Source organism: Lolium rigidum, chromosome 1, assembly GCF_022539505.1.
Source record: "Lolium rigidum isolate FL_2022 chromosome 1, APGP_CSIRO_Lrig_0.1, whole genome shotgun sequence".
Taxonomy (NCBI): Eukaryota; Viridiplantae; Streptophyta; class Magnoliopsida; order Poales; family Poaceae; genus Lolium; species Lolium rigidum.
Window position 1 is genome coordinate 15,194,600 of NC_061508.1, and position 19,903 is coordinate 15,214,502.

At 47.5% G+C, this 19,903-nt stretch overlaps 1 protein-coding gene across 1 annotated transcript; it reads left to right on the top strand.

The window, feature by feature from the left end:
- The first annotated feature begins 10,377 nt into the window (after positions 1-10,377).
- LOC124667893 (uncharacterized acetyltransferase At3g50280-like) lies at positions 10,378-11,921 on the top strand. The gene has a single exon (XM_047205130.1). It carries the CDS (start codon positions 10,378-10,380, stop codon positions 11,794-11,796), a length of 1,419 nt encoding a protein of 472 aa, XP_047061086.1. The 3' UTR covers positions 11,797-11,921.
- Positions 11,922-19,903: the final 7,982 nt, after the last annotated feature.

Here is a 19,903-nt window from a genome sequence, read left to right on the forward strand (position 1 = left end):
GCATGAAACTTCCATTTGACCCAGACCTTATATATACTAGATATCGCAATGCAGGTTTGAATTGAATCCAAATGAAATTTGCAGGTTCTGCAAGCAGATCATGTACGCCTCCCGCAAAGCGAGAGCGGACACGCGGAAGAGAGTCAAGGGTAGATTCGCAAAGGCTACCAATGAACACCAACACATACTCCACTCAGATGCATCATAAATTCAGAGTTGATGCGATCAATTTTGCCGTTCTTTTTTCACTTTCTTATATTCGTTCTGCATATAGGGAGAGCATATATACACAAAATCAAACATTTTTTGTCACCACTTCATTTTTTTTCACTGTAAATAATGTCTCAACACATTATAGTGAATCATGCTAGGTAGAATACTCTTCTCCACACCCCACAAATACATACCTCTCAAATTGTGGAGAAGGATGTTGCACCTTAGATCTTAGGACTTTTTTCAATTTATTTATCTTTCATGTTTTTTTTTTGGCCTTTCTTCTTTCATTTTTGATAGTTTTGGGCTCGTTCATCTAGAGAGATAGTTTTTGGACACATTCTATTTAGAGGTAGTTTTGGGACACTCTGATACCTCTAGCGTTAATAATTCAGCCCTTGTATGTGTACATACATTCAGTTTTTGGTAAGGGTAAATAAAGTCACGATTTTTTCCAACTGTTTTCTGATGTACGAAAATTTATGAATATATTCTTTCAAACTTTTGGGGAGAATGCCCAGCACCTTTTCATGGGTTGAGTGGTAGTCAACATTATATGGAGCAGCATTCTTTGTTGGGTAAGTTTCAGCCGGTTATTCCACCTACAAACATGTCCTTGCAAGAGTGGTGACTAACACCGCAGAGTACGCGGAAGGAGAATAGATCAAGCCTAAATTCGCTTGTCATGCTGACAACTTGGTCCATCTGGCGCGAGAGAAACGAAAGAGTATTTGATAATTCTTTTAAACCGATCGATCTAATCCTGCAGCAGATCAAAGATGAGGCAAAACAGTGGAAAACTACTAGCGCTGGTCGATTCAAGCTTGAAGGGGTTTAAGCTGCGCTAGACATTTTATTTTTCTTTTACTGGTCTTTTTAGTTGTGTCTTTTACCTTGTCTACATGTGTCGGTCGTTCTTTTTTTCTTGGATATATAGTCGTTCTCCTCTCTTTCTCTGTGACCTGGTGGTCAAGTCTGTAAAATTTGGCCTTCTTTGTTGTATTGTGATCCAAATTCATATACTAAAGGGAGGCTAACTTCTGACGAGCGGAGCGAGGCCCGTCGCCGGAGGCTTGGGTCGAAGCGTAGCGTAGTCAGAAGTTAGCCCATACGTCGTGCCTTGCAGGGACGCCTGCGAAGGGGGGTGCGGGGGGCGGCAGCCCCCGCGGTACGGTACGGATCGTTGGCACCGCCTATATATACATCTTGTAAGCCGCCGGCTAGGGTTCATCAGATTATAAGATAACCCACGGCGTTTGTAAACACCTCCCGATATAGTGAAGTTTTGCTGGCTGGCGCCCGTGGTTTTCCCCTTCTGTGTTGGAAGGGGTTTTCCACGTTAAATCTTGTGTCCCCTGCGTGTGTTCTTGTTTCGTTCTTCGTTATTTGCTTGTCGCTTTTATAACATTCTTTAGGCCTTTCTCCTTTCTTAATGAATACATATGCAGTGTGTATGGTTCGAACAAAAAATTCTATCATAATGCTTGTTCTCTATCATCACACAAGGTGATGTGTACGTGCGAAATAATAAGTGCAGAAACTTCCATTGTTGTCTCCCGTAGGAGTCTGGACCGTCTCAGTTCCAATGTGATCGACTATCCTCTCCAACTGATCATCGTCTTGGTAAGCCATTGTATCAGCAACTAGCTAATCAGATAAAAGCCCTCCTCCTCTGTGGTGAGGCGGCGGTGGCGGCTCGGTCCTCCGTCGGTAGAGCGCAGCGCGGCCTGCGGGAGCGTGTGGGGGCGGCGGCCTACACCCTCCTCCTCCGTCGACTGAACGCAGCGGGATGGCGGTGGCCGGCGGATCTCCGGCGGCCGGCGGCGAATGTTGGCTGCAGTGTGGTCGGATCTGGGCCGGAGGTTCGGATCGCGATCCATCGCGGCTGCGTCTCGTCAATGGCACGAGGAGGCTTCGCTGGGTCTTCTTCGCGGCTTGAGGACGTCCGGGTCTTCGGCCCGGGCATGGTGGTGGTGCCTGACTTCATCCACCGAAGGCAGTCGGCCAGGCTGGCTGTGTTGGATTTTTCATCCCACTTTCAGCGCCGGCAGCGAGACGGGGAGGCATAGTAGCCGGTGAAAACCGAGCCGACTCCGGTCATGGCGGGCGATGGCGGCGTCTGCGCCGCTATCTTGTTAAAGGCATCGTCAAGCAACTATCGCTAACCTACTCGTTCCGGCGGCGAGATGGAGGAGCTTGGAAGCCGGCGATGGTGTCGCCGGTGGAGGGTTGGAGTGGCCAGCCCAGGATGGTCGCCGACGTGGGGGTCCGACCTGAATAAAGGCGGCGGTCATAGGGCCTCTCTTGCGTGAAGAGGAGGACCTACCGGAGGCCTGGACTCGTGATCCGGCCGGAGTGTTGAGTTCCGGAAGGCTCCGCCGGTGAATGTAACAGATGCTTTTGCCCGGAGTTTGTTGGATCGGAGGTATTCGGTCGTGCGCACCCATGTTTTTATTCCGACCGATTGGTTCTGGAGGGAGCGGCGCGAAGCTCTTTTTCTTTGATTGACATCAAGTGACTATGGATCCATGATGCAAGTCGGAAGAAGAGAATTTCATGAAGGCCGGAGGGGAGGACTAGCTAAGGGAGGTTCAAGTCTCTGCGATGTTGAGGGACTTGCTTGGTGTTCCGGGCTTCACAGCAGCGGTATGAAAGTGGGGGCGACAACACAGGTGAAGTGCAGAGTCCTACCTTTCAGGGTGAAAACCCAAGGTCTGGCCTTAATTGGTTGTGCCTGGCAATGTCCTTGGTGGAGGCATTGTTTTGAGAGCGGGGACTAGTCTGTAATTCAGGTGTTGTCTTGGCGGTGGATGTATTGATGTTGTTAGGCCCGAGATACTGTAGCGGGACTTTTGTTTCTTAGTTTTCTTTTCTTGTTTTTGGTTGTGTGCATCCGTAGTACCATTAGGGTGGTGCGTTGTTGCAGAGGCTGGGTGTAATTGGTATCTTCTTGATATTAATATATTCCCTTTATCGAAAAAATCAGATAAAAGCTGCTCCTTAAGCAGACACGTCGTAGGAGCTTGCCAGGACAACTTGGTAGGGAAGCTACTTATTAGTAGAAAAGAGGGTTTTGGTTTTTTTTGCTCCAAAGAGCATTAGCACCGGTTTTGGTACCAACTCAGACTAAATGGGGCCATTAGCACCGGTTCGTGCGGTCTGGACGTCCAGGGGACCAGCCGCGGCATTAGCACCGGTTCGTGCGGGATCTTTAGCACCGGTTCGTGACACGAACCGGTGCTAAAGGTTTGTGGCCAGGCACTTGGCAGCCGCGAAACCTTTAGCACCGGTTCGTTTCATTAGCACCGGTTCGTGTCACGAACCGGTGCTAAAGCCCCCATTTGCCCTATATATTCAGCTAACCCCCCAACCAGCCCTCACTCCATTTTTTTCTTGGTGGAAGCTGTGAGGGTTGTGTGCTTGCTTGCTTTTCTTTGCCATGCACATGAGGTGCTCGATGAAATGTCTGAGACAATGATGCCGCTTGATTTCACACAAAACAAAAATGATATGAGGTGCCGGAGCGACACTTAAGCTTTCTCCTCTTTCTTTTCTCCTAGATCAAGGTTAAGCAACTTGACCCTTTCATTTGTACAGTGGTAATTTCCACTATTTATATATATTATGATGTTTTGTAATGGTTTTTTGATAAAATTAATTATATGATGTAGATGAACCGGCGGCAATGGATGTAAGTTGACTGACGCCTACCCGAGTTCACTTCGGGCCTGAAAGATTTTCTCCGTGTGGCTGAGGAAAACCCATAGGCGGATGGTTTTATGTGTTGTCCATGTGTTGATTGCCGGAACTTAAAGAAATATCGTAAATGGCAAGTCCTTCACTTCCACCTGCTTTGGAAAGGTTTCATGCCTAGCTATAATTATTGGACCAAGCATGGAGAAAGAGGGGTTATGATGGAAGACAATGAAGAAGAAGAAGAAGAAGAAGAAGAAGAAGAAGAAGAAGAGGATGATGATATGTACCCTAAATAGGTGATACTGCAACGGGGCACGATGAAGATGAAGAGGCAGGGGAGCCGAAGATGAAGAGGCATCATATGAGCCCATTGATGATGATCTTCGTTGGGCCATCGCTGATGCACACAGAGAAGCAGAAACTGAAAACGAGAAGCGGAAGTTAAAGGGCATGTTAGAGGATCACAAAAAAAAGTTGTACCCAACTTTCGAAGATGGCAACACAAAGCTCGGTACCACACTGGAGTTGCTGCAATGGAAGGCAGAGGCTGGTATATGTGACAAGCCATTTGTGAAGTTACTGAAAATAATGAAGAAGAGGCTTCCAATTGTCTGACAGTACGTACGAAGCAAAGAAAGTTCTATGCCCTCTAGGATTATAGGTGTAGAAGATACATGCATGCATTAATGACTGCATCCTCTACCGCGCTGAGTACGAAAATTTGGAAAATTGCCCGGTATGCACTGCACTACGGTATTAGATCAGGCGAGATGACCCAGGTGATGTTGAGGGCGAGCCCCCCAGGAAGAGGGTTCCTGCCAAGGTTATATGGTATGCTCCTATAATACCACTTGAAACGTCTCTTCAGAAATAAAGAGCATGCCAGGTTGTTGCGATGGCACAAAGAAGACCGTAAGAAAGACGAGATGCTGAGACACCCCGCTGATGGGTCGCAGTGGAGGAAAATCGATAGAGAGTTCCCGGACTTCCGAGGTGACGCGAGGAACTTAAGGTTTGGTCTAAGTACAGATGACATGAATCCTTTTGGGGAGCAGAGTTGCAGTCATAGCACCTGGCATGTAACTCTATGTATCTATAACCTTCCGCCTTGGTTGTGCATGAAGCGGAAGTTCATTATGATGTCAGTGCTCATCCAAGAAGTTCATTATGATGTCGTTGAGAGGTTCAACTGATGTATTAGGGTTAAATAAAAATGGACCCGATCGAGCTATATGTGTAACTCCAATGTTTGATTATGCATTGAGCATTATCCTTAATTAGTAGCTATATATATGTGTAACTCTAATATTTGATCATGTTTTGAGAATTATCCTTAATTACTGCTTCGTTGTGTTTATAGCATTAGAATAACTTGTAACTCTTTGCAGAAACTATGGAACGAGACCTAGAAAAGGAATACATCATTGAGGATATTATCCGTGATGATGACGATATCACCTCTCTTTATCTGAACCAATCCGGTGAGGGAGACGAGCAAAACCGTGGAGGCGGCTCCGGTGAGGGAGATGAGCAAGACCACCATGGAGATGGCTCCGGTGAGGGAGAAGGCGACGACTCCGATGAGGAAGAAGCTGACGACGCCGAGGTGTATATATATTAATTAACCAAGCCTCCAGATTTGTGCATATACATATATTAACGTTGTTTCTTCTTTTAGACCTCCCGATCAACAAAATCTACTGGAAGTAAACGAGGCGCGGCCAGAAAGATGGAAGACCATGAAAGGTGCACCATCACGGAAATCGCTGAAGATGGCGAATCGATTGCTCCCAAGGATCACACAAAAAAGTTTGTAAGTCAATGCAGAGTTATTGTTAGGGACACCATTCCGATCACCACTCAAGAATGGAAGAAACATGCAAAGGGGGAAGGAGTTACTTATGTCGACACGAGATCCAAAAATATGATGTTTAGGAAGCTCCTGGTAAATTTCATCTTCCCGGAGCCAACAGACTTTGAATGTGAGAATGACAGGCCAGACCCTGAGGATCCCGAGCTGAATATCGTACAACGAAGAGTCAATAAGTGGGATCTTAGGAAGATGGCAACACAGTTCAACGGCTACAAGAAAAAACTTGACAACTTTTTTGTTAAAGAAAAAAAGACTCCAGATTTTTTATGGACCCTATGAGAAGATAAAAGACCAATGGGAGGAATTTGTGAAGTACAAGACATCAGAGAGGGCAAATAAAAGGTCAGTCATCAATAAGAAAAATGATGCTAATAATATATACTACCATACCTTGGGGCAAGGAGGCTACAAGGTTGGCTGGCCTAAGTGGGAAAAATGGGAGAACGAACTAATTGGTAACGGGATTCAGTCAGAGGTATTGAAATGAAATCAGCGGTCAAGGGATTGGTTTTACGCGCATGGGGGCACGTTGAACTCACAAGGGGAATGTATATATACACCAAGACATAAGGAAAACCCACTTCCCATCGAAGCCTTTAGAAATGTTGCAAAGTAAGGTAGAAGGGAAACCAGTTCCCCAGCTTGGAAACCAGAAAAACTCGTGCCCCCCGCTCCAAGTGTATCCCGATGTCCTACAATGCCTTGATCCGGAGATGGTAGCACTATACAAAGACGAGGTAGGTGCGGCCGACATGAGTATTCCTGAGTACTTAAGCCGCATCGAATTCATGCACACGGGTGATGTTCAAATAGCATACCAGTACCAGTACGGGAATCCTCTTGTCAGAGCTGATGAGTTGCCTTTTCTATCAACACAACTGCGAAGACTGCATAAGTGGTACTTGGATGCATGTGACAACGGTCAGAACTGGATCATGATGGCAATCAAAGATGAGCACTATGGGCGTGGAAATGACGTGATAAACATCGAATTTACAGAATTATTTCAGTTATTCAATCAAGACTCCCTCGACAAATCTCTGATGAGTGCCTATTGTTTGTAAGTATTATTTATGTCATTAAGTCTCTACCGCGGCTCGTCCATTGCAGGCATATAACTATACTCACTATATTATGCAGAATGAAGATCCGTGATGCCGATTTGGGAAAATCTATGACATTGGGTTCGTTGACCCATATACCGTGTATGAGCATGCTCTCACACACCATCCCAATGACACGGAGGATAACTTGGTACATGCCTAAGGAAACACTCATACAAAAGGGAAATATTATTTCCTTACAACTTCGCGTGAGTGTTACTGTCTTGAACACATTAAATATTTTTTGCTTACTCCATGTGTTAAGTGTAATTGATGAGTTATGCATATGTGCGCATGTTTCACTATATTCTGATAGTCATTGAACCTGACGCCGGAGTAGCAGAAGTCATGGACTCGAAAAGTAAACCCCTTGATGTGTGGGGGGTACATGGCTGATATGCTCCAGAGGGCTTGGAAACGGTTCACCAACAAGGCTCCGGGTGCGTGGAAAAAAGAACTTGAAATTAGACCTGTACCGGTAAGTACTACTAGCTACACCGCGCATCTCTTTGATTCTAGTTTTAATACCATTATTACCATCCTTGATTATTATTTTGATTGAACTTTGTTCTCGTAAAGTGCTTGAGGCAAGAGGACGGGAATAATTTATGCGGATTCTACGTTTGCGAGTTTATTCACCAGACGACCCACCAGAGGGCCAAAATTTTAGATCGACTTGAAGTACGTAAACAACATTCATAACTATATTTTATAACCTTGTGCTTCATTCAATATATATATACTGACCACCTTCTTGAAATTATTAGATCCAACGGTTGCGGGACGGTCTTCTAGAAATCGAGCGTGTACGAGCAATTCAAGAAGAATTGGCGGGTTCTTACTTGAGCAAGTCATAGCTCCAGACGGAGCATACTATCAGCCCCCCCCCCCCAATTTTGGATAGAAATTATTTTGGAAGTTGATGTAGACATATATGCATGAACGTGTGTCACTTCGATCGATATATTCATAACGTTTTTATGTAATATAATGGTTTCCTATATATATACGTTTGCATTATAACATGTTTCAAATGGAGGCAGACTCTGCCGCGGCAGCGTTCTGCTGTCGCGGCAGCGTTTTAGTGTAATTCTATGCCGCGGCAGAGAGTCTGTCAGCGTTTTAGTGCAATTCCCTGCCGTGGCAGAGACTACCGCGGCAGGGAAGGGCCCCAAAATGCTGCCCCAACACGAACCGATGCTAAAGGTCACCCACCCGGGTGCTCCTCTGTGGGCCACGTGGTGCCCCTTTAGCACCGGTTCGCAACTGAACCGGTGCTAAAGGGAGGCCTTTAGCACCGGATGGATTGCACCGGTTGCCCATCCGGTATATATGGCCATTTCAAACCGGTGCTAATGCCCCGTTTTCTACTAGTGACTTATTATTTTCAAAATTTATGTTTCTTTTCCTTAGAAACAAAAACGTGCATACTGTATAAAAGTAAAGTATGATCACTCAAAAATAGTGACAGAAAACACTCATTTATTTTTCGAGAACAAAAAACACTCATTTATGAGCTATTATAAAAAAAGGAATAATACATGCACAATTTAAAAACACTCTTTTTCTGAACAAGGAAGACGAGGACTGGCTTCCTTGTTCAAAAATAAACTGTGCATATTTTGGGAGATATTTTTCCACTCCACATATCTTTATATAATGGTACACATATTTATTGTAGAAAATCATCAAAAGAGTTTGTAACGTGGAAGCGCACATTTTTGTTCACTGGTGGTGGTGGGTATGCAACATAATTTGTTGGTTTTGATGTCGACTAATTGCCTACCGAACCCCATGTTTGAACTGATCATGTGTTGGAGAAAAAAGACAAGTGGACATGAGTTGGACAAATACTAGACAACCATGTCAAGCTTTAATTCTTTTAATCTGTCGAGTGCAGACCCGGTGGTCTTGCATGCATGGATTCATTCCATCTCCAACTGAATTTCGCTGCTGATGCTATGGTAATTTCCAACAAATTTCCTCCTTCCGCAGCAGCTTGTATAGCTTAGTTAGCACTTCGTGTGGTAGTAGTCTCCGAGACACGCGCATTCCCTGAAACTTCATAACTACGGTGAGCAATTTTTCTTCGACGCTCAATAGCACACGTGACGTGGACCAAGTTTACTAAGCACATGCGCAGGCCGAGCTCTACAAGAATCATTTTATTTATTTATTTATATGTGTTTTAATGTATTACCTGAAGTCAACGGTAAACGTCTTTGCTCAGTCTTTTTGACTCCATCACCATCCTCCATCTTCTCTATACCTTGGGAAACAAGCTAGCTACACATGTGTACCGCTGGACTGCGGCATGCAGTTGTTATTAGTTATTTAGTTATGTGAGACATTTTGTTTCTTCCTTAAAAAAGGTCCCCAAATTATCCGTATATTCAAATCGGCAAGAAGATCATATATTCATATGTTTCGGGAATCCGGGGTGAAACAAATGATGACATTCTGATGCTAAAAGTATCTGAAACAATTACACGTGCAAATGTACATGTCCTATATTTATACAATAAAATTTTCATAAAGAAAAATAAGTATTCTGGCATGCGAGAAGAATACCGATATTGTTTAGGATATACAAATATTTTGAGCTATCTTAACAATTTTACTATTCATGTGAGAGTTTACCTTTTCCAGTGTAATTGTTTTTTGAAAAAGACCAGGCCAGCTCAGCAGTGCCACCAACCAACAAAATTTCTACATCTATATTATATATCTACTCCAATAGTTAATTATGTGGCAGCAATGTAGTCAACTACAATACTAGTACTTGGTACGTGAGCACTCCCTCAGTTCACATGAATAAGGCATATAAATTTAGTAGCCAATCAATATTTTCTAGTTTTGACCAATGTTATAGAAAAAAAAAGTGTAATTAATTCTCAGTTGACAAAAAACTAACTTAATTATGTGTTATCAAATGTTGTAACTCATGTTTCAACTCACCAATCATGAAGAAAACCTAACAGTCATGAGGCATTTTTCTAGCTGCAAACTGAAAAATTAAAAAGTTTAGTTGCAACCCAATTTTGCAACTGAAAATCTCATTGCAATCCATTTTGCTAACTCCTATAGTATGAATCACGAAGTGAATCTAACTCTTTGGAGGCATTTTTCTTAGTTACAGCCCAACTTGCATCTGAAAATCTCAAGTGTACGAATCCCATATAAATTTGACGGTATAGGATCAACTAAGAACTAAGTTCTGTCAAAAAAAAAACTAAGAACTAAGTTAGTAAACCAAAAAAAAGTTTATGATACCACAAAATTAAGAGATTCACCATAAAATTTATTTTATAATATATTCATGTTTTATATTTTCTTATTTAGATTTGTTCTAGGCTTTGACCTTTTCTTTGAGAATAAAGAGGTCAAGAAAAAGGTGCAGCCACCTACCAAATTACCCTACTACTAGTAGTATATAAATCTCTGCTCCGACAGAGGAACCAATTAATCCCATCCGAACAAACAGAGGCCACAATGCCGTCACCGTCGTCCATGGTGCGAGTGCTGTCGTCGCGCACGGTGAGGCCGCCGTCGCCGTCGCCGCGGCCGCGCGAGCGTATCCCGTTCACCTCCTGGGATGCCGCCTTTCTCTCCGCCAACTACATCCAGAAGGGCCTCCTCTTCCACAAACCCAAAGATCAGGCGGCGCTCTCCACCACCGCCCACGTCGTCGACCACCTCGCCGCCGCCCTCGCCGACACGCTCGCCGTCTACTACCCCGTCGCCGGCCGCTTTGCCACCGAACAACACAAGGACGACACCGGCAACGTATTGGGATGCTCTGTGCACATCGACTGCGACGGGCAGGGGGTGGAGGTGCTCCACGCCGTGGCCGACGGCGTCTCCGTCGCCGACGTGGTCCCGCCCGACGCCGACGTGCCGCGCGACCTGGTCGGGTCCTTCTTCCCGCTCGACGACGCTGTCAACTACGACGCCGTCGACCACCCGCTCTTCGTCGTCCAGGTTACGGACCTCGCCGACGGCGTCTTCGTGGGGTTCGCCTACAACCACGCCCTCTCGGACGGCACCGCCTTCTGGGACTTGGTCAACGTCTGGGCCGCCACCGGCCGCGCCAGGCTCGGACTCGCGCCGCCGCCATCGGTGACGCCTCCGGTGTTCAAGCGCTGGTCAGCCGACGGAGGAGCCGCTGCCCCGGTGGTGCTGCCGTGCACCGACGTGTCGGAGCTCATCGATCGGATTCCCCCGCCGCCGCTGCGCGAGCGGATGCTGCACTTCTCGGCCGAGTCGCTGGTGGCGCTCAAGGAGCGGGCGCGCCAAGACCTCTTGGCCGCCGGGGACTCCGTCAGCGCCGCCGCGCTCACGCGTTTCCAGGCGCTGTCGTCGCTCCTCTGGCGCTGCATCACCCGCGCCCGGAGGTTGTCCCCGGAGCAGGAGACCACGTGCCGCGTCGCCATCAACAACCGCGCGCGGCTCCGGCCCCCGCTCCCGCAGGAGTACTTCGGCACCACCATCTACGCCATCGGCACGGAGCCGGTGCGCGCGCCGGAGCTGCTTGAGCGAGGGCACGGGTGGGCGGCGGCGGCCGTGGGGCGGGCGGTGGCTGCGCACACGGACGAATCCATCCGGGCGCGGGTGGCGGCGTGGACTGCGAAGCCGATGGTGTACACGGCGCGGTTCTTCGACCAGACGGCGACCATGGTGGGAAGCTCGCCGCGTTTCGACATGTACGGGTGCGACTTCGGATGGGGCAGGCCCGTGGCGGCGCGGAGCGGGAAGGGGAATAAGTCCGATGGGAAGACGTCGCTGTACCCCGGGCGGGAGGGCGGGGGCAGCATGGACGCGGAGCTTACGCTAACGCCTGAGCACATGGCAGCGCTGGAGGAGGACGACGAGTTCTGGGCCGCCGTGACGCCGGACGCGCCGGTGCGGTGACCAAGGGGAAAGCTTAAATTTTCTTGACTTTCAGCTGACAACCTAAAGTGACGTTGCTAATGGCTGCGTCCGAGGAGGAATTGTTAACCGGCAGTCGTATTTATTACTCCAGTTTAACACCAAAAATAATACTAGTACTAAATATGCTTTGGTTCTTTAATAAAAGATCATTTGTTTGCAAATATAGTTTTTTGTGTGTAAATTTAGACTATCTAATCTAAATCTAAATTTAAAAACCAACTGTGAAAGAAACATTTAATTGGAGCCCTTCACCCCTCACGATCTAACGGTTAAGATCTCTCCATTGACATTGCAACTCAATTTCACGTAGACCTTGCAATGCAGCTGATTTTGAAATAAACACAGACCTTCGCCATCCTTGAAGTACACCCCCCCCCCCGCGCTCGGCGGCACCTCCTTCTAGTGAGGGCATCTCCAGCGGCGTGACGCATTTTGGACGTCTGAAATGTCTGTTTGCGTCGCGCGACGGACGCGAGACAGACCGTTTTTGTCCGCGCGTCCATTTGCAACTAGGGGTGGCTCCAGCGGCCCGACGTATTTCCGCGTTTGCATCAATTTATGAAGTTTCCAAACAACAAAATAAGGAAATCAATGAAGTCATAGTTATTACATTTAAATTTTTAAAAGTCTACATGAAAATAAGATAGTATTTCTCTAGGCATGATCTTCATGGCAAGCCAATGTCCGCTGATGCTCAATCAGATCCGTTTGCAGCTGTTTGCAGACGTTCTAGTTAGTGACTTCTACATTCCTATGTAGATAGTCCTGCCAAGATGAAGCTCCAGGAAGTGGCGCAACCAGCTCACCTTGGAATTCTCAGTGGTTCTCATTGCGGCCATCAGGACGCTCGTTCTCAACGATCATGTTGTGCATGATCACGCAGCATGTCATCACCTCATGCATGGTCTTCAGCGACCATGTTCTTATCGGGTGACGGACAATTGCCCACCGAGCTTGGAGCACACCAAATCCGTGCTCCACATCTTTCCTGCAAGCCTCTTGCATCTTGGCGAACCTCCTCGTCTTCTCGGAGTTTGGACTACGGACAGTCTTCACCAATGTGGCCCAGTCAGGGTAGATGCCATCAGCAAGATAATATGACTTGTCATATGCATTTCCATTGATCTCATGGCTCACCCGGAGAGCTTTGCCTTGCATGAGCCGGTTGAAAACCGGTGATCGGTGCAACACATTGATGTCATTGTTGGAACCGGCCATGCCAAAGAACGAATACCAAATCCATAAATCTTGATATATGACAGCTTCAAAAATGACAGTTTTTCCCTCCTCATGCCCGTTGTACGCACCCTGCCATCCAAATGGACAGTTTTTCCACTCCCAGTGCATGCAATCTATGCTGCCAATCATTCCTGGGAACCCACTAGACTCGTTGATAGACAGGATCCGCCTTGTATCCTCAACAGTTGGCTCCCTACAGTAATACTCTCCGAACACGGCAATCACGGCTCGGCAAAACCTGTACATGGCCTCAAGGCAGGTGCTCTCACCCATTCGAAGATACTCATCGAATATATCCGCAGCCATTCCATATGAGAGCATGCGAATAGCCGCGGAGCATTTTTTGTAGGAGGTGAAGCCTAGCGCACCTGTTGCATCGGGCCTACATTGGAAGTAGGGGTCGTAGTTTCTGACGCCCCGTAGAATAACCAAGAACAGGTCCCTTGACATCCTGTACCGGCACCGGAACAATTTTTCCGGGAACATCGGATTGGTGAGGTGGAAGTAGTCCTTGTGGAGGCGGGCCTGCCCTTCCACTCTGTTCCGCGGCAGGTTTTTGGAGCGCCCCTTCACAGAGCCCCGGTGCTCCGGCCCGTGTTTGAGGTGAACTCGTGGATCATGGAGGCCGCAGTAGTTGCCAATGTCTGCGTCGAATGATCGGACTCCTCGTCGGAAGAGGAGTCGACGACCTCCGCGCGGAACTTGTCCAACATCTGTCACATGTCCATCTGCGTACAAACTGTGGATCAATGGCCGCGCACAATAGCGCTGAAAACACGAGTAAGAAACCTACCGACGCAATCGACCGAACAGGTCGTGGGCGGCGCGGAAGAGCGGCGCAACCGGAAGCGTTTGCCCCGAAATCAGCCGGCAGGTACGCGGCGGAGCCAAGCCCGAGTACGATCCTGCTCTCCCGCGCGGAGAGAACGGAGCCGACGGCGACTACTGCGGCGCTGCGGCGGGACGGCGCCGGGTGGGGTTGGAGTGGTGGCATCGCACTAGGGCAGCAAAAAGGGGAAAAAGAAGCAAATCGAAGTGGTCGATTTCGCTGTCCCTGACTTGCAGGACCGGGTAAGAAATGGAGGACGCTCCGCGACCGCCGAGCGTTCGCGAAGACACAAACCTGACGCATATTTAGGCCAGGTTTGCGTCTCCGCGGACGGTCCGGTCACTTTGCGTCGCCTCGCTGGAGCAGACCATAGACGCATTTTCGGTCATGACGGACGATCGCGCCGCTGAAGATGCCCTGATACCTCACCTCAATATGTGCCCCTCGTATCTCTTCGCTCCACCCATATCATGACTGGGAGTATGGGACGACCCAATGTTGATGTCAATGCCACCCCTGCAGAGACCTCACCTCGTCGTGATGGGAACGAAAGAATGGCGAGGGAGTCTGCACACCAGCGACCCTCTCCCCGATTCACGATCTTTCAATATCGCGACCTTAGGTTGCAGATAAGGCAACTTCAGTGGCTGTTACCGCCTACATACACTTTTAATAAATGTTTATAGTAGAAGACTATCCACTTGAAAGAGAGAACTTTGAAACCGCCTTGTCCATGCAAGCGAACAACTCCTTTCATCAAAATGCCATGTTTTGATTGTTTGGTTTAGGTCATGACATGATTAAACTCGTATTTATCTCATATGCACTTGATCATTTATGTTAGTATCTGCGAAAATGCTTTGATATTTCCATGTCATTGATTTTTAAATATTTGTATTTATACAATAGCATAGACATGCTAGGTGAAGGAATGCATGATTTACTATTTTCTTTGGACAAAGAGCACTTTTATTAGGTGGTGGCATAGGCTTTTGTATTCACATTACAGGAAATGTGCAAACATGTACTCCCTATAGTTCAGCTTATAAAATATGTAGTTTAAGAAAAACTTTGAGCACCAATTTTATCAACAAAATATGAGACATATGCCGAAAAGTTATACCATTGAATTCGTATTTAAAAGAAATTTTAAAGAGTATAATTTTGGTGGCACATAATTTATTTTTTATTGACAAAATTAATGGTCAATTTTTTTAAAATAATATGTGCATTCCTTATAAGTTGAACCGGAGAAAGTAAATTATTATTAATTCTGTAATAAGGGATCTATTATGTGTTTTATAATACACATGTCTTTAATCACAAGTATATTGACTATATCTTTTTTATGTGCATGTGGTGTATGTTCATTTCTTTTCGGAGTCTAATGTCTGACCATAATTTGGTATTTGATATTGTATTCATTCGCTAATTGCCTCCCTTGCAAACGGAAAAAGGTAAACATGTCTTTGGGACATGTCTATTGACCACTCTAGGTGTATTTGGTAGCATGCGGCCATCTTAGATTTCCCAGGGAACATAGCCCGTCCAAAATGCGACGGTCATATTTTGAATTTCGTTTGGTGACCCGTGAAGATTTGTTTCCCAGCAGAGAAACAAAACCTAGTATGTTTGGTTGTATACGAGCATAGTTTTAAACTCACCTCTTATTCACATCATGTCATTACCTCTCACTTATCACAACCATCCTCACACGGCCATACACGAAGCCGGCACAAAGGGATACCACGACGGTGCGTCGAAAGAATAGCATGCCGCCACCGACGGTGGCCACGACATTTACGTTACCTATGTGCAAGACAAATATAAATACGACACACTGAACTTTTGAGCATTGCACAACAAGGTCAGTGACGACACTGTCTACACCTACACAATGTACCTCCATGACGCCGCACCTCCACGAGATTGATACTGATTCTAGGAAAAATGCTGCTATAGATTACCATCATTATCCAACAACCACTACTAATACCACACCAATAGTGTGGGGGTGTCTTAGAGATACTAGAGGCTTGAGATATGTGCAGCATGTACAAGGTAGCTTGTTCATGAATTAAGAGACAAGTGTAAGAGGTTGACCAGCACAGCCAGCACGATGATGAGAGGGTGGACGGGTGACCTAGATGATCGAGAGGGAAGTGAGAGGTTGTTGCGGTCAGAAACCCACCGGCGGGCAGCGACGGGCAACACCGTAGAGCCGGGAATCTCCCAGGACTGCGGCTGGCCCTGGTCCCTCCGAGCGACGGCCCGCAAAGCCTTCTGCGCACACGTCCGATGCTGATGCAAGGGCGTGCCACCTGACCTATACCTGGTCAGGAAGGTGTTGGATGATGCCTCGCTTAGTTTCCTGCATGGCATACACGTAAACGTTAAATACGAGCCTCGATCGGCTCTCAGGTTGTCCTGTGAATCGGCTCAAAGAGCCGATCCACCCATGATACGTACGAGGTGTACGATCAGATGGTGGTCCTGCTTGATCAAGATAAAGCTAAAACGACCTACTACGATCTGGGGTTTTCACCGCATAATCGGAACATCCTACTCGTGATCGAGCCTCGCGGCCACGCACGGTGATCGTAAACCAACCCTAGACAAGGCCTAAATACCAACACGAAGTTGATCCTCGGAACATCCTGTCTAGGGCTAGCAAACTACACCCTACGCGCCACTGGATCCTTCGACCCGTTTGTAAGGCCTAACAATGCAGATATTAAACTAATCCTTGAAGAACAAGGAGCAATCATAACGGATCGGATCTACTAAACGATGATCAAGCGGGGTGCCGCCCTTACACCCGTGATAGGCGTAAGGGCGGCTAGATGCCTAAGGGTTGCACTGACGATAGCATATGATACGAAGAATAATGCTAACCCTAAAACATCTATGATAACTACGTTGCTCGCCATCAAAAAGGCTTCAGTACGAGCAACGCATGAACGACGAATAAACGTGGATCTAGGCAGCATGGTGCTTACCCGGAAGAAACCCTCGAGACGGGGGAGTTGGCGATGCGCCGAGATTGGTTTGTGGTGAACGTTGGTTGTTGTTTATTTCATAAACCCTAGATACATATTTATAGTCCGGGGGACTTTCTAATTCATGCGTGCACCTAACCGTGCACGGGTTAAACTCTAACTTCTAACCGACACGTATCCTACTATGGTACAGATACACGGGCAATTAGCCCAAACTTGGTACACAAGGCCGATTCATGTATTTCTTCTATATATATATTCTTCAAGTCCATCTCCAATCGCGGCCCACCTCTGATCCGGTCAAATTCTGGTGATAACACATGCCCCCCTGGTTTTGGAAATAACATTTCCAAAATCATTACGCTTTTCTTTCGTCGGGTCATGTCGTGGCAGAGCAGAACTGCTGCAGTATCCTTCATCACGATGCCTTGCCTCTTCCACTTCTCCGCGTGGCCTGCGAAAACTGTTTTTTTTTTCTGTTGGCCACCACTTCCTCGGAAACTGCTGTGGCATTGAATCTCTACCATATCCCCTTTTATTTAACTGTTCCAAACAGTTTGCTTCTCCCTCATCCTCCTCGCATTAGCACCCAAAAAACCCTCCTGCGCCACCATGTCTTCTTCCTCCTCTTCCTCTTCCGGTCTTTCCAATTGGTCTTCCTCCTCCCGTGAGACGCCGGAGGACATACGCGCACCAGAAGAATGGGACCAGGAGGACCACGCCTCCTCCGTCTGGTCCGAGGACGACAAGTCCTTGACCAGCGGAGATGGAGATCTCCAGTTCCTCGCCGATGGGGAACTGGAATCGGAAGCGAGGATGACTTGTTCCCCTGGGACGGCTGCCCCTCCTCTGAAGAAGAGGAAGAGGAAGACGATGACGACGACTCCCTCGAGGGCTACCCGCCGGCAAAACGCCTCCGCATGTGGTGGGACGACGACAACAGCGATGATGAAGAGGAGGATGAAGCTCCCGTAGAGGGCTACGGGAGCAGCGACGAGGAGCCCACCGGCAGTAGTGCCGATGAGAGCTCCGAGGATGCCGACGAGGGCAGCGATGGCCCGTAGACTAGGATCTACTAGTGTAGGCCTAGTAGTAGTAGATTGGTCAACAGACCCTTCTTTTGTTCTTCCTTCTTTGAGCAATCGGCTCTTTCTTTGTAAGAAATCCTGTTCATTAATGAAGAAGTTTCCCCAATTTGATTTTGTCGATTTCCTTTAAGCCGATTCTCAATGAGCCGATGGCAACGCATCGGTCTCTCATAATCCGCCCTTCATCTCTTCGACCACGGGGTGACTGCGAACTTGGTCAAAGCTCAAAAAGCCGATGTCAGCGCATCAAGCCTTCATGATCTATCCTTCATCTTTTCGACCAATGAGTTTAAGTTCTGCTGGATCACCACCCTTGACGAAAATCACGACGCAGGACTAGCCGATGGCCACCCAATCGGCTTTCAAAAACAGAGCATCCACCAGACCAGCTGCCCCCCGAGTCTCAGTCAAGGCGAAACAGAGACGAGGACACGCAATTCAGACAAATGGACCTAGGCTCGATCATGTCTGAGAGAACTACCATGCAGAGCCGGCCGGAGCCGATCACCCCTCCTCCGTTGAAAGTCGATATTGCGGATGATCACACAACGGCTCGAAATAGAACTCTTCCGACACGGAGGCTGGAGGTCCTTGTGTTTTGCACATGCCACTGGTAGATCCCATGAAATTTTGCTAGAGTCGATGGCTATGCACCGGCTTTCTATCCTTAAGTCGATGTCTGCGCATCGGCTGTGCTTAAAAATTTCTGAATTTTTTATATGGCCGTTTTATGTATCGGCCCCCATACTTCAATACCCATCATCAAAGAATATCTTGGGCTACTGGGCATTTGAAAGACACTTCCACTTCATATCCTCGTGTTTTATCCACCTAGGTGCCCCCCGAGCCGATTCTTTCAAGTAATTGAGGGTATCGGCTCTTCAGGTATTCCCTGTTGGATCAAATGCTGAACCCAGGCAGAATGTATGGTGAGGATAATTTTGGCCGATTGCTGGAATCGGCCTCCATGTCGAATTGCTCAATGAAGGTTTTGCAATGCTCCTCCATAGATCCTTGGGGCCGACCAACCTGGATCGGCATCGCCACGTTTGTCCATCGATGTTGCCTTTGTTACACGGTTAGGCCGGTGGATAAAACCAACCTAACCCCGTCCTTTGTCACGTCGATGCGTTCGCAGTCGTCCAAATTGATGCCTGAGAGTGGCTCTTGGCCTGATGTCTCCCAAACGTTCATGCCAGCCATTGAAATTTTGGCTGAATCATCTGCGTGGACGACTTCTACTTCATCTCCATCCCACTGTATTAGGCATTGGTGCATCGTGGATGGAATGCAACAGTTGGCGTGGATCCAATCTCTCCCTAGTAAGACGAAGCATAGGAGCTCTTGCTCGTCGACAATAAAGAACGTCGTAGGGACAGTTTTCCTTCCTACGGTCGGATCCACGTTCGGAACACCTTGTGCGTCAGATGCTTGGCCGTTGAAATCGCTCAGTGTCACATTGGTCTTGATCAGATCCGAGCTGGAGCGTCCCAACCGACGTAGCATGGAGTATGGCATAATGTTAACTGCCGCTCCGGTGTCCACTGATACGTCTCCAACGTATCTATAATTTCTAATGTTCCATGCATGTTTTATGACAATACCAACATGTTTTGTTCACACTTTATATCATTTTTATGCGTTTTTCGGAACTAACCTATTGACGAGATGCCACAGTGCCAGTTCCTGTTTTCTGCTGTTTTTGGTTCCGGAAAGGCTGTTCGGGCAATATTCTCGGAATTCGACGAAACGAAGACCAAACCTCCTATTTTTCCCGGAAGGCTCCGAACACCGAAGAAGAGTCGGAGAGGGGCCGGAGGGCCACCACACCATAGGGCGGCGCGGCTGGCCTGGGCCGCGCCGGCTGTGGTGGGGAGCCCCAGTGCCCCCTGCGCCGCCTCTTCGCCTATAAAATCCCTTTCGACCTAAAA